Raw genomic sequence first — 12,939 nt, forward strand, 5'->3', positions numbered from 1 at the left:
TATGTGGTTGCTGGGGTCCTTTTTTATGGGACAAAAATTCTCCCCCATTCCCTACAAAAGCCAAGACTAACAAATGAAAAGTCCCTCTCTGGTCCCAATAGCAGAGAGTGGGGAATGCCAGGCTATAAAGATAGTCTATTTCAGGCAAGTCATTGTTCCACACTAGAGAAAAACTATACCCTGACAACCACAAAAGGCTCAACAGAGCTGTCTCCAACAGGTTCTAGGCCACTGGTGGCCTACAGTCTCCAGCCAGGGTGGAAAAGACAGTTCTGAGACCCAGGTGTGGTTCTGCCACAAATTCATTACAAGCAACACACGCCCAGCAGAGGGCACCACAACAATGCTTTTACTCACCAGCTAGTTCAGCCAGAGAGGAGTAATTTATTTGTTTATTACGCTGGCTTATAACCCTGGCTGAGCCCTCTGTGCCCACTTTTCTTTCCTACCCACAGCCTCCGCTTGTCTTGCTTATTCTAGGGTACACAGAAGACGCAGGGCTGGTGACTGGAAGGACTGGTCTGAGTTATAGTGTCTGAACATCTGTGCAAGGGAGCTGTAGGGGGAGTCCATGGATCCAGGAATGTTGGCACATCAGCAATCCTTTGCATTGATGAACTTGAGAATTTGGGCTTTCAGAGAGGCCCTTCCTCTTAACTCCTTGGGCATTAACTTATGGGTGATACATTTGGTAGTGGGTAAATGCCAGCTCCTCCTCTTGCTATGTGGGATCCTGGAAAAACTTTAACTGTTCTAAGCCTCAGTTTCCTCATGTTAAGGGATCAGTATCATGCATAGCACAGAGAAAGCATTCAATAAATATTAGCCAAATAAGAGCATTTATTAAGTGTTACCACTGAGCCGGTGTAACTGTTCTCTCACTCAACTTGATTGAGTAAACAGAGTCAGGATTGAATAACTTGCCCAAAGCATATGGATGGCCAAGGGTAAGGCAAGGGTTGAGCTCGGGTCTGACTGATTCCAATTTGATGCTCCTCCATGCTTTCTTGGTGTGTGCCTGACAGCCTTTGCTGCAAGCCTGGGAAAATGCACTCCTGGTTAATGCGCCCCAGCCCAGCAGGACTTGCCATCTGAACCAACCAGTCCCGAAGCTCTGGGCAAAACACCCAGTGTGATCATCAGTTACTTTTGGTACACCATTCTTTGCAGTAGCTGCATCTCCTGTGTGGGCAGCAGCAATGTGTTCTACTTATATCTGTTGGAACCATAGATTGTTGCTATGATTGCTATGATTATCACCAACGGGACAGGCTCCCTGTGGCACCAACCGCAGCTTTAAAATAGTCTTTGCTCTCAAAGGGCCCACAATAAAAAACAGGGAGAGAATGTTTTTAGTATCAAAGATTTGAGGACAAATCAAGAAGAGTGGTCGTATGTATACATAACTGAGACACGGCTTTGCTTTGTGTTTTTAGGGTCAGATGTAAGTATTAAATTCAATCCGATAATTATAGCAATGATAAAAAGTACTTTAGTCCTATACTATGGCCATTCAAAAGAGAGAAGGAATATGAGGAAGGAAATGACAGAGACAAAGGGAAAAGGCTGAGAAAATAGGAAGGGACAAAAGACAGGAGAACAGAGAAAGCCAGACAGAGATTCATCTTAGTCACTGGGCACACAGTAAGTGTCTGGTCCCTGGTGTCACCATCATCATTACAATAAGATCACAATATTATTACAGAGAGGCCTTTTTATTTGCATGCACCCAAAGAGGCATGAAATGAATTATAACACCCACACTGGTGCCTTCTAGGATATTGCATCTTAAGGTTTTGAAAGCCAGGTCGCACTGACCCCCATACTGGCAGAGAGCACACAATGAGGGAGGAAATTAAAAATGGAGCATTCACACCGAACCTTCTTCCAAGAGAATAGATGAGAAATCCCATCTGGATGGGGAAGAATTAAGTTTGGGTTTTGCAGTCAAGCCTAAGCACTGGTGCTGATGGGGTTTGGGGATTCTGCATGGTTATTTCTTAAGCCAAAGGTGTCTGGGTCTTTGGAAAATTGAAAAAGGGGAGGCCCTATCAGGAGGCCACAGGTTTAGGGCCCTCCACAGCCTGTAGGTCAGGATTCTGTCTCAAGATATTATAAAGATACCATCCTTAAGCCTGGCATCCTGTCAGCATCACTCAGGGGCTTCTGGTAATATGGAAGCCCTGGCTCCACCCCAGACCCCTTGCATCAAGACCCTTAAAGCAGGGCTTGGGCAGGTGATGCAGATGAGTGTCCAGGGTGAGAACAGCTTGAGGAAAGGTGGGAGAGCTATGTTCTCTGAAGTACCCAAGAACCGAAACTCAGCCCATTGGTTTGTGTCCAGGCATATATATATATATATGTTTTAGACAGGGTCTTGCTCTGTTGCCCAGGCTAGAGTGCAGTGGTGCAATCATAGCTCACTGCAGCCTTGACTTCCTGGGCTCAAAGGATCCTCCCACCTCATTTTCCCCAGGCATGCACCGCGATGCCCACCTAATTTTTTTTTTTTTTGAAATGGAATTTCGCTCTTGTTGCCCAGACTGCAGTGCAATGGTGTGATCTTGGCTCACTGCAACCTCCGCCTCCTGGGTTCAAGCAATTCTCCTACTTCAGCCTCCCTAGTAGCTGGGATTACAGGTGCCCACCACCACACCCAGCTAATTTTTTGTATTTTTAGTAGAGACAGGGTTTCACTATGTTGGTCAGGCTGATCTTGAACTACTGACCTCAGGTGATCCACCCGCCTCAGCCTCCCAAAGTGCTGGGATTACAGGCGTGAGCCACTGTGCCCAGCCTACCCAGCTAATTTTTATTTTTATTTTTTGTAGAGATGGGGTCTCACTGTATTGCCCAGGCTGGTCTCGAATTCCTAGCCTCAAACAATCCTCCCACCTCAGCCTCCCAAAGTGCCAGGATTACAGGCATGAGCCACGTACCTGGCCTTGTATTTCTGCTTTTGTGCCATTTGTTCATCTCTTCTTCTTTATCTAAATCCCTAGACCAGTGCTGTGCAAATACAACTTGATGGATGATGGAAATGTTCTACATCTGCACCGTCTAACATAGTCACCACCAGGCAGGCACTGGTGCACCTGAGCACCTGAAATGTGGCCAGTGTGACCAAAGAACTAGATTTTTAGTTTTATTTAATTTACATTAAAATAGTCACTTGTAAAAAAAAAAAAGATGAAAAAAAAATAGTCACTTGTGGCTTTTAGCCACCATACTGAACAGTGCAGCCTCAGAACCTCTCAGCTGAAAGGGACCGTGGAGATCACTGAACTACTGATCTCATTTTAGAGAGGAAGAAACTTGACCAACAGTTTTGGAGCAGGAAAGAGATACTCAAATTCTGGCCCCACTTATTACTACCTGTATGACTTTAGGCAAGTTATGTTAATGCTCTAGCCTCAGTTTCTTCATCCATAAAATTGGTCTAATAATATATGTCCTTAGGTTGTGGCCAGGATTAAAAGAAATCACATGTGATGTGCAAACATAGTGCATGGTCCTCAACCAATGGTTGTTTCTCACATTCCTTGCCTCGGCAGCAGCTACACATCCCCAGGGGGCACTAATAGCATTGTATTCCATATGAATGGGGGTTCCCAGAGGTGTGCCATATAGTGGCTTTGGCCAGGGTCAGTCCCTTTTGGGTCCTAACTCTTGGACCTGAAATTAACTCTTGGACTTAAGCCCTAGACCAGTGGTCTGAAATTTGGGTTCACTCTCCTGGCACAGGCTTTTTCATCATAGGATATTAGGGCCAGGTAAAGGAGTGGCTTAGCCTACATGAGTCTGCCCAGCCACGCTGTATACAGCATTTGAGAAAGCTGACCCTGTCTACCATATGTGTCACCCCTGGTGGGCACCAGGCTGGCCCTGCTATGGTACTGGTGAGAGGGTTCCTGCCCAAGGGAAGTCAGGCCAGTGCTATCGGGGGGCAAGACATGGGGAACCACACCCAATGGGAGTCTGAGAATGGGAAGGGAGGGCAGCAGGCCAGAGACAAGCACAAAAGGAGGGAGGGAGGAAGAGAAGTGGGAATAAGGTCAGGGGAGGATCCAGGTCATTTCCTGTCATTGCTGTTGGGGTATCTGTGGCTCATCTTCCTGAGCTGGCCAGTGTGGGTTCTGTGGGTCACCTCAGCTTGTCCTCTTAAGTGTAGATGACTGAAGCCCAATGGGGACAGATGAGTATCTGTTTCACCACTTCAAGTATTGGTGGCGTTCAGGCTAGGACTTAGTATAGGCCTTTCTAAATCAGCCAATGAATTAAGACTTAATGCATTCTTATCACCACAGTTGGGACAGTGCAAGCTCTCCATCCCAATAACTTTTTTTTTTTTTTTTGAGACAGAGTCTTGCTCTGTCGCCCAAGCTGGAGTGCAGTGGCGCGATCTCCACCTCCTGGGTTCACACCATTCTCTTCCCTCAGCCCCCCGAGTAGCAGGGACTACAGGTGCCCGCCACTATGCTTGGCTAATTTTTTGTATTTTTAATAGAGATGGGGTTATACCGTGTTAGCCAGAATGGTCTCTATCTCCTGACCTTGTGATCCACCCGCCTTGACCTCCCAAAGCGCTGGGATTATAGGCATGAGCCACTGCACCTGGCCTCCAATAACATTTTTTAAAAGCTCTAATCACAGTGCTTGTCTTTAAACCAAGTCAGGTACTAAAAATGATGATTTATGAGGGTATGGATCCCAGTGTTTTTGCTGGGACCTTAATTCGTACACTCTTCCTCCTCCACAGGTATCCTGGAAACCTGAAGGGAAAGGTTCAAGTCCAGGTCTCCATTATAGCCCCGCTAATAGACTTGTTCGGCCATCAACCGCCATGGACCTGTACTGCAAGATGCCTACTACACACCCGGTGCTTAGCTGTGGAAAATCCAGAACACGTGTGACCTCAGACAATCGTGAAGGGGATGATAATAGTGGCTTCTCAAGGGAAAATTGTGTCCGGGACCTAGCTGAGTGCATAACAGATTTCTCTTTACTCTCAGATTCAGGCTTCTTCGCTTGGGGCAGCTCCTCATGAGTGTAAGTATGAACGGGGGGAAGACAGAGCATATACTTCTTCCTTCCTGATACTGTTGACAAAAGTATGCTGTTTACATATTGAAAATCACGGGATAGTGTGAACTCACAGGGAGAGGACAGGAGGGAGTCTCCTTGATCAAATGTCTAAGATAAAGATGAAGGTTGCAGTAACAAAGAGCCAGCTGATAACCTTGTTCCTCCTGTAAGGTGCCTGCACCCCTGCCAGGCATATGATCTGGGTGGTTACACTGTTATGCCAAGAGAGGTGCTCACCCAAGGGTATGTGTCAGTATCCTTGATGGTGCTTTCCCAAGCTACAGCCGCACAGTTCTCTCCCACCTCCCTCCCTAAAAGGTGGATTCAAGCTGGAGGGAGGTGGACATATCTTGCAAAGTATTGCAATGGAAATTCAAAAGATATGTTACATTCAGGGAGGGGCTTCCATTAGGCCCCATTTTTACATAAAAATCTCAAAATAAATAATATTCCTCTATTTGCTTCAAAAAAACAAATGCTTAAGTTCTCTTTACATTGATGTCAAAGCATAGCCATGAGTTATGCTGTGCAGGAGGCTGGCGTTTGGCAAGACAGATTTTTTTCTGACAAAACAAATAAAATCCTGAGAGGTATTTGTTTTAGTAAACCAAAGGGAAATCCCATGAGACTCTGGCTTGTGCCTCTAAATGTCTTCCTCAGTGAAAACAGCCGGTGGCCATGCCTGTGTCCTGGGTGGACTGAGTTCATTCCAGTGAGCTGATGAGCCAAGCGGGAGATTCCCCTTGGGAAGGGTCATGGTTGTTTATTTGAAGCTGCTTTCAGCCAGTGCTTGGCTGAGGAGTGTGGATGAAATGCCTCTGCTGTCCTGCTGCTGAAACGGGAACACTATTGGCTGTCATTACTGTTGTGCCCACCGTTTTGGCTTATGATACAAGAGCCCACTGTCCTACATCTCTAATGATACACAGAGCATCTCTGGTCTCTAGGAGGTGGGAGGGGCACTACGTCCAGTTTTAACCATATGCATGACAAGGAGATCCAGCGACCATCTGGTGGGGAAGCAGGCATTCCATGTCCGGAGCTTCCCAAGGGAACAGGAGACAATGGAGTGTAGGAAATGCTCAGAACCAGGAGACCTGCAATCACTTAGTTCCAGTGGCTTGGGGTAGCTATGATTCAGTTTACTCCTTTGTAAAATGGGGACAATGCAGGGTGCTCATATGTGGAGCTAAGGAAACAATGTGTGAAAGCCCGCTGCATATAAAATTTATATAAAGAAAAGGTATTGTTCTTGTGTTATTACTATAGATACCTGACTATCACTCCATTATTAACATTACTATTCAAGCTTTCTGTGATGACCCCCTTCCCATGCCTCTCTGTTCACGGGATTTACGTGAGAATTTTAGTTACTGTGCAGAACTGCAGTCACTTGATGCCAATAGGAAGAATCAGGAAAGGTCTGTTTCTGGGGAGTGAGGTCTTTTTAGTGCAAGGGGAAATGAGACAGGGTCAGAGAAAGAGCTTTCAGCTTCTGATAAAGGAAGAATGAGACAGCCCCAAGATGCAGTGAGTGGATGGAAATGTTCTAATGGGTGAGTTGATATCTTAGAAGAGAAGCAAGCTGATGCCACCTGGCTGTGTGTGGGAAGGAAGGGGAGAGGGCACTGGTGAGGACCCACAGTGGGGTTGGGCTGGTGGCAGCAGGTGGTCTGGGAATTGGAGCAGGTGAGTGATACGCCAACAGCTCTGCTCTCTGGGCCTGGAGCCTTGCTGTCCAAAACACAGTGAAGTACAGCTCATAACTCATAGGGGATACTTTGAAGATACAGTCACCCTTACTTCAAAATGTAGAAATAAGTTAATAATAGAGCAATAACTATGTCCATGTCTCATTTAGTCACCTGCCACTGCCACTGTGCCCCTTACCCCATTTTCTAGCCACATAACCACTATTCTATTTCTTGAACATACCAAGTTCCTTCCTGCTCAGAGCCTCCATACACATCATTCCCCCTGTAGTAGTGCCCTTCCTCTTACTGCTCCCAGACCTCTCATCTTTCAAGTCTTGGTTTCATGTCATCTCCTAAAAATGGTTTTCCCTGACAGCTCCCTAACCAAGCATCTACCTGTCCCCAGCACTCCCTCCCCTCCATCCCCTTGATGACAATTCCTGAAATACATACCCCTGTGTTTTTTGTTATTGTTGTTGTTATTTACTTGTTTATGGCACTCCTCATGTTTCACCATTAGATGGTGAAGTCTGCTGTATCTGCAGAGACCACTGTCTCTGTAGCACTGATATGGTCTGGCGGGGCCCCACCCAAAACTTGTCTTGAATTGTAGCTTCCATAATTCCCACATGTCGTGGGAGGGACTTGATGGAAGGTAATTGAATCATGGGGGCAGGTCTTTCCCATGCTGTTCTTGTGATAGTGAATAAGTCTCATGAGATCTGATGGTTTTATAAAAGGGAGTTCCCCTGCACACGCTCTCTTGCCTGCCACCACATAAGATGTGACTTTGTTCCTCCTTCACTTTCCACCATGATTGTGTGGCCTCCCCAGTCATGTGGAACCGTGAGTCAAACCTCTTTCCTTTATAAATTACCCAGTATTGGGTACATCTTTATTAGCAGCACAAGAACAAACTAATACAAGCACCTAGCACAGTACCTTGCACATAGTGGAAGCTCAATAAAGACTGTGTTGGCCACACAAGGAATCCTCAGAGCCATCCTTTAGGGCAGGTCTTATTATTTCCATTTTACAGACAGGAAACTAAACAGTTGTTCAAGGTCTCATACCTAGTCAAGGGCAAGTCCAGAATCCTACCCCAGGAGTGGCAGAGACAGAGCCCAAGCTCTCTGTTCTTGCCTCTGACTCATTGACTCATGGTTGAGTCTGGGGTGCTGTGGGAATTTCCACTTTCTGGAACTCCCCAAGACTTGATACTTTGAGTTTGCAGAAAATATTTCAGAAAGACCCCAAATGCAAGGTGATGTCATGCCTGCAGCCTGAGCCCAGGAACTGCAGCTCTGATTTTGTGACCAGTCTGAGTGACAGGCTGTTTGAAGGACTTTTGCTCCCCTGCTCCATCCAGTAGGATCCCTTTCCACTCCTTGCTGGAAAGGCCCCTTGTCTGAATTCCAAATCCATTTCCATTCTTAATCTTTCAACTCAGCACCCAATGATGTATTGTCTCCCATTATCTCTCTCTCTCTTTTTTTTTTTTTTTTTTTTACCAGCCTTACCCGTGTCCCTTCCTGCCTTGCTAACCAGATTATAAAGCTCTGGAGGGTGGGCATGGAGTCTTCTATTTGTTTTGTTCTCCTTGGTGCTGAGCATACGCATGACAGCAGCAGTAAAACAAGCTGACAGCATGTTGACGAAGAAAGGTTCTGCTGATAAATCAATGAAGTTTAATCTCTGATAAAGCCATAAAGATACTCCTTGTAACCCCTGTGCATCTGGCAGTTGGCGAGGACAAGGGAGTTTATGTAGGTGACCTATGCTGATCCCTTGTGGACTGCAAGTCTACCATGTGCTGCTTTGCACACCCTTGTTTTAATCTGCTCATGCAGGGATGAATGCCACTGGACCCCCAGTGGGGATGGGGTAAGCCCCTGGCCTTGCCTTTCCCATGTCTAACTTTCCAGTTTTGAAGTGCATCTGTGTGCTGCCCTATATCTAGCAGAACCAGAGCCCTACTGGCCAGTCCCTCGGTTTCTTGCAGAACCTACCCCACCCAGCTTCTTCCCCAGCACTTTGCACATTCTCAACTGGGCTTACTAAAACCAGTAACAACAGATGTGACAGGCTCAGCAACTCCACTGCAGACAGGAGCAGCACCAAACCCTTGGGTCGTGGGAAGACCACTGAGCTCTGTGACTCAAGGTGACAGACAGAAAGGTTGGCTCCACACTGTGACTTCCTGTGTCCAGATGTGACCATTTTGGTGGTTGAAATAGCAGTGGCAATTTTCTTGCGGTCACTTTTCCGTTTCAATAAAGCAAGCAATCTAGGTTATAAGAATACACGTGGTCCTTATAAAGTTATTTCCCCCCACTGGACTCAGTACTAATTCTTTTCAGAATGAAAAAAAAAAATGCAGCCTATCAGCATTTGTATTTTTCCTAAATTGGTCTCTGTGTAAAATCTATTTCTATAATTGTCAATAGACCATTTGTGTTTTTCTCTCCTCTCTTACCCCTCCTGGCCCCTGACACACACTCACTTTCTCTTTCAATTTCGCTCCCCATCTTTTTGAAATTTTTACCCTGGCCAGTGGCCACTTGATTCAACTACAGAGGGTTAAATGTGTGCCCCAGACTTGCACATGTGGAGGGTAGGCCAGCACTGCTTGGGGACTCACCCAGAGGGCAGCAGGAGTGCGGTGGCCTCCAGGGGATGCTGAGGTCCCTTCATCTGCCACTTTTGTGCTGCCACTCTGGGGATGTGGCCATCCTGGCTCTTCTTCCACTTGCTGCTCACTTTTGCTCTTCTGTTTTCGTATAATCTGGGGAGGGGAGGACAAAAAAGGGGCAAGTTATTAGAGAGGCCTCCTGATGCTATCTGGGGTAACTGGGACCATCTTTGGAATATTTTTCAGTCACTTACAAGCTTAATGTCAACAGAACACTAGGCTGTTTCAGATCTGCTCTATGAGAAACCAGTACAACTATAGCCTTGAGCGTACTAAGCATTCTACAGTTTGCAAATAATCCTTTTATGATGTTAACAGCTTCTTCTATTTATTAAGTGCCTAGCATGTGTCAGACCTCACGCTAGGTATTGTGTAAGCTTTACCTCACTTAATTCTAGAAGGTGCATACTGTAATTCTTTCCATTTTTATAGATGAGGAAACAGGCTCAGAGACACTAAGTTATTGGATAAGGCTACACAGCTCATAAATGGTGGAGCTGGATTTCAAACCCAGAGCCTCTGGTTGTAAGTCCTGACTTTAGGAAGCATCTGGAAGCCCTATCAAGGGGGTAGACACCAAGAGTCACCAGAATGGCTCCAGATCCAGCTCATTCGCACAGTCATTTGGACCTAGTAAGTCCATCTGTACCAAGGTCTCTGGGCTTTCAACTTCCTATAGGCAGGAAGCAGTCAAGAAATGTGCTAAGCCACCAAGATGGGCATATTCTTCAATGTTCCTTTAGGCCAGACAGGAGGATAAAAAGGAAGGCCGAGAGCCCAGAGAACAATGAACTGAGGTGCCATCTCCCCTGGCAGGGTGGGGACCCAGCCATGTTACCCAGCAGGATTTCAGAATTGCTGAGGACCAGTGACCCCCAGTGCCTCCCATTCTTCCCCTCTGCAGGTGGGTGGGGCCAGTGCTGTCTCTTTGTCCCTCTTCAAACATTGCATGTTGGGTATATGGGGGCGGGGGGGAGATCATTCGTTTGCTTAGTTCACAGATCTCCAGCTAAAAAGGAGCTAAAAGTGGATCAAATGTACTTTGAATTGTGATGGGATGAGACATTTGGGGGTCTTTGGGTGTGGTGAGTCTACTTGGCATGTGGAAGGGATGTGAATTATTGTGACCAAAAGGGAAGACTGAAGTTTTTCAACACTTCCTGCATACAGCACTTTGTTGTGTGACTCTGCAGACCCTCCTAGTATAGGGAGATTCTACATCCCAGCCCTTGGCTTTGGACTCGATGTGTGACTTGCTCTGGCCAATGAGATGAGAGGAGGGAGTCAGTAACTGTAAGCCAGAGCTAAGCCTCGGCCTTAATAAGCACTGTGTGCTTCCTCTTGCTGGCTTGTGCTCCTGTCATGGCCACAGGCAGCTGATGTGCCCTCAGTTGGGACCCAGAGTGAACATGCTGCAGCCGACTTTGTCCCAACCCACAGCTGGAAGTGCAGCCACTGCAGATGTGTGAGCAAGAAGTAAATTGTGGCATAACAAAACATATATACAGATAGTCCTTGACTTAAGATTTTTGGACTTTACGATGGTGGGAACGCGCTGTGTATTCAGGACGGCATTCCATAAATTATATGAGCTATTAAACACTATTATAAAATAGGCTTTGAGTTAGATGATTCTGACCTGTTATAGGCTAATGCAAGTTCTGAGTACATTTACGATAGGCTAGGCTAAGCTGGGATATATTAAGAGTATGTTAGGTGTATTGAATGCATTTTGACTTCTAATACCTTCAACTTAGGATGGGGTTACTATCGGGACTTAACCCCATCCACTGTAAGTTCAGGGGCGTCTGTATTTGGTCTTTGTCCCCATTTCCTGGCACAGTTTCAAAAAACATTTGCAATGATTCGAGTGTTAGGAGTGTCTTTGTTATACTAACAAGGTGATTCAAGGTGAGGTCCCTAGATAACTTCAGGATGGCGGCAGGTTGCCAGAAAAGCCAACTACAGTGCATGATTAGAGGGCTCGGAGCAGAAAGACTAGAGAGTGCATTCAATCAGGTAATCAATCATTTAATCAATCATGCCTACATACTGAAACCTGGTTAAAAACTCTGATGCAACAAGGCACAGAAACCTTCCTAGTTGGTACATACATCGATGTGCTGGTGGAGTGATGTTCACAGAGAGGGCATGGGAGCTCTGTACATCCTGTCCCCAGACCCTGCTGCTCTCTGTATCTCTTCATCTGGCTGTTCACCTGTACCCGTTATGTTAAACTGGTAATGGTAAGTAAAGCAGTTTTCTGAGCTCTGTGAGTTCTAGCAAATCATTGAATTGAGGGTCCAGGGTCGTGGAAACTCCCAAATTTGTAGCAGGGTAAGGAGAAGTGTGGTGGCTTGGGGATACCTGAAACTTGTGGCTGGTGTCTGAAGCAGTGGCAGTCTTGTGGGACTGGGCCCTTAAATGTGGGGTCTGCACTAACTGCAGGAAGAAGTTAGTATCTGAATGGAATTTCACTTCTCAGTTGGTGCTGGAGAATTGGTTGTGGAAGACAGAAAGATCCTTGTCAGAAGCCACAGAGTTTTGGGGTGGTTGGTTTCGCAGAAGTAATTGACAGGTACACTGTGCAAGGGACAGCACAGGGCACGGAGCTAGCAGGAGTGACTGCAGAGCAGTGCAATAGATTCCCTCTGCATGGGTCCCCAGGGCACAAAAGGCTAAAGTGAGAAGGCACAGAAGATACAGTACCAGAGACACTCCCCATGTTTCATCTGCTACTTGCCAGAGTCCCTACTCCGGGCCCAGCCAGGAAACTGCAGCCATCCCACTGCCAGGGCCCACCTACCTTCTGCAAGATTGTCGTGGCCAGTTCCTCAGTTAGCTCCTCCTTGTGGTCCCGCAGGTAACTGGCTTCGTTTTGCTTGTCCTGCGGAGGGAAGAGAATGGCTGTGTGCTGTGGGTGGACTTGGGTTGACTTGGCAATCACTTTGCAAAGAGAATCCTGACCACAAAAGCAGAGGGAGGGCCCTGCTCTAGTCAGAGCTGCTGAGACACTGATTTCCTGATAACCTGCACTTTCTCCTGGCAGCCAGGACCCCAACCCACACCTCCCCCCGCAGAGAGGAGCAGGAGGGGTCCTACCAGGCTGTCCCCATATGCTTCTGCTTTGGAAATTGCTTCCTCAATGGCCTCTTCAGCCACCCGTAGGGCCACAGCCAAGGTGTCCATCACACTATGTCCTAGACAGGAAACAGAACAAAGAGCATTTCTAAAAGGGAATGATGAGTAAAATGATTGTTCAAGCTCTTCTGCTTAAATTCTTCAAGGGCTCTGGGATAAGTTCTCAGCTGCTTACCATAGCGCACAAAGCCCTCACCCTTTCCACCTGCCTCACAACTGCCTCCTATGCATCATTCACATCCAGAGCCCCATATGCAACAAATTATTTGATTATTTCATGCCTGCTGTCTCATTCCTCCTCCCTCCTAGTCTCGTGCTCCATAACTG

General features: G+C 46.7%; 1 protein-coding gene and 1 long non-coding RNA gene across 5 annotated transcripts in view; one reads left to right on the top strand and one right to left on the bottom strand.

Moving 5' to 3' along the window:
• The window catches only part of LOC112618544, a 127,978-nt gene extending 121,647 nt beyond the window's left edge, over nt 1–6,331 (top strand). Inside the window, exon 3 of the long non-coding RNA XR_003118092.1 lies at nt 4,760–6,331. This is a non-coding gene — a long non-coding RNA (uncharacterized LOC112618544). The remainder of the gene's footprint in view (nt 1–4,759) is intronic.
• The window catches only part of MYRIP (myosin VIIA and Rab interacting protein), a 410,104-nt gene that overhangs the window by 77,651 nt on the left and 319,514 nt on the right, over nt 1–12,939 (bottom strand). For all 4 annotated transcript variants that reach the window (XM_025375656.1, XM_025375655.1, XM_025375654.1 and 1 more), the window contains 3 exons: nt 12,574–12,671; nt 12,278–12,358; nt 9,421–9,564 (listed from right to left, as the gene is read on the bottom strand). In XM_025375656.1, coding sequence (XP_025231441.1) covers nt 9,421–9,564; nt 12,278–12,358; nt 12,574–12,671 — 323 coding nt within the window. The remainder of the gene's footprint in view (nt 1–9,420; nt 9,565–12,277; nt 12,359–12,573; nt 12,672–12,939) is intronic.

Source organism: Theropithecus gelada, chromosome 2 (genome assembly GCF_003255815.1).
Source record: "Theropithecus gelada isolate Dixy chromosome 2, Tgel_1.0, whole genome shotgun sequence".
In the NCBI taxonomy this organism is placed as follows: Eukaryota; Metazoa; Chordata; class Mammalia; order Primates; family Cercopithecidae; genus Theropithecus; species Theropithecus gelada.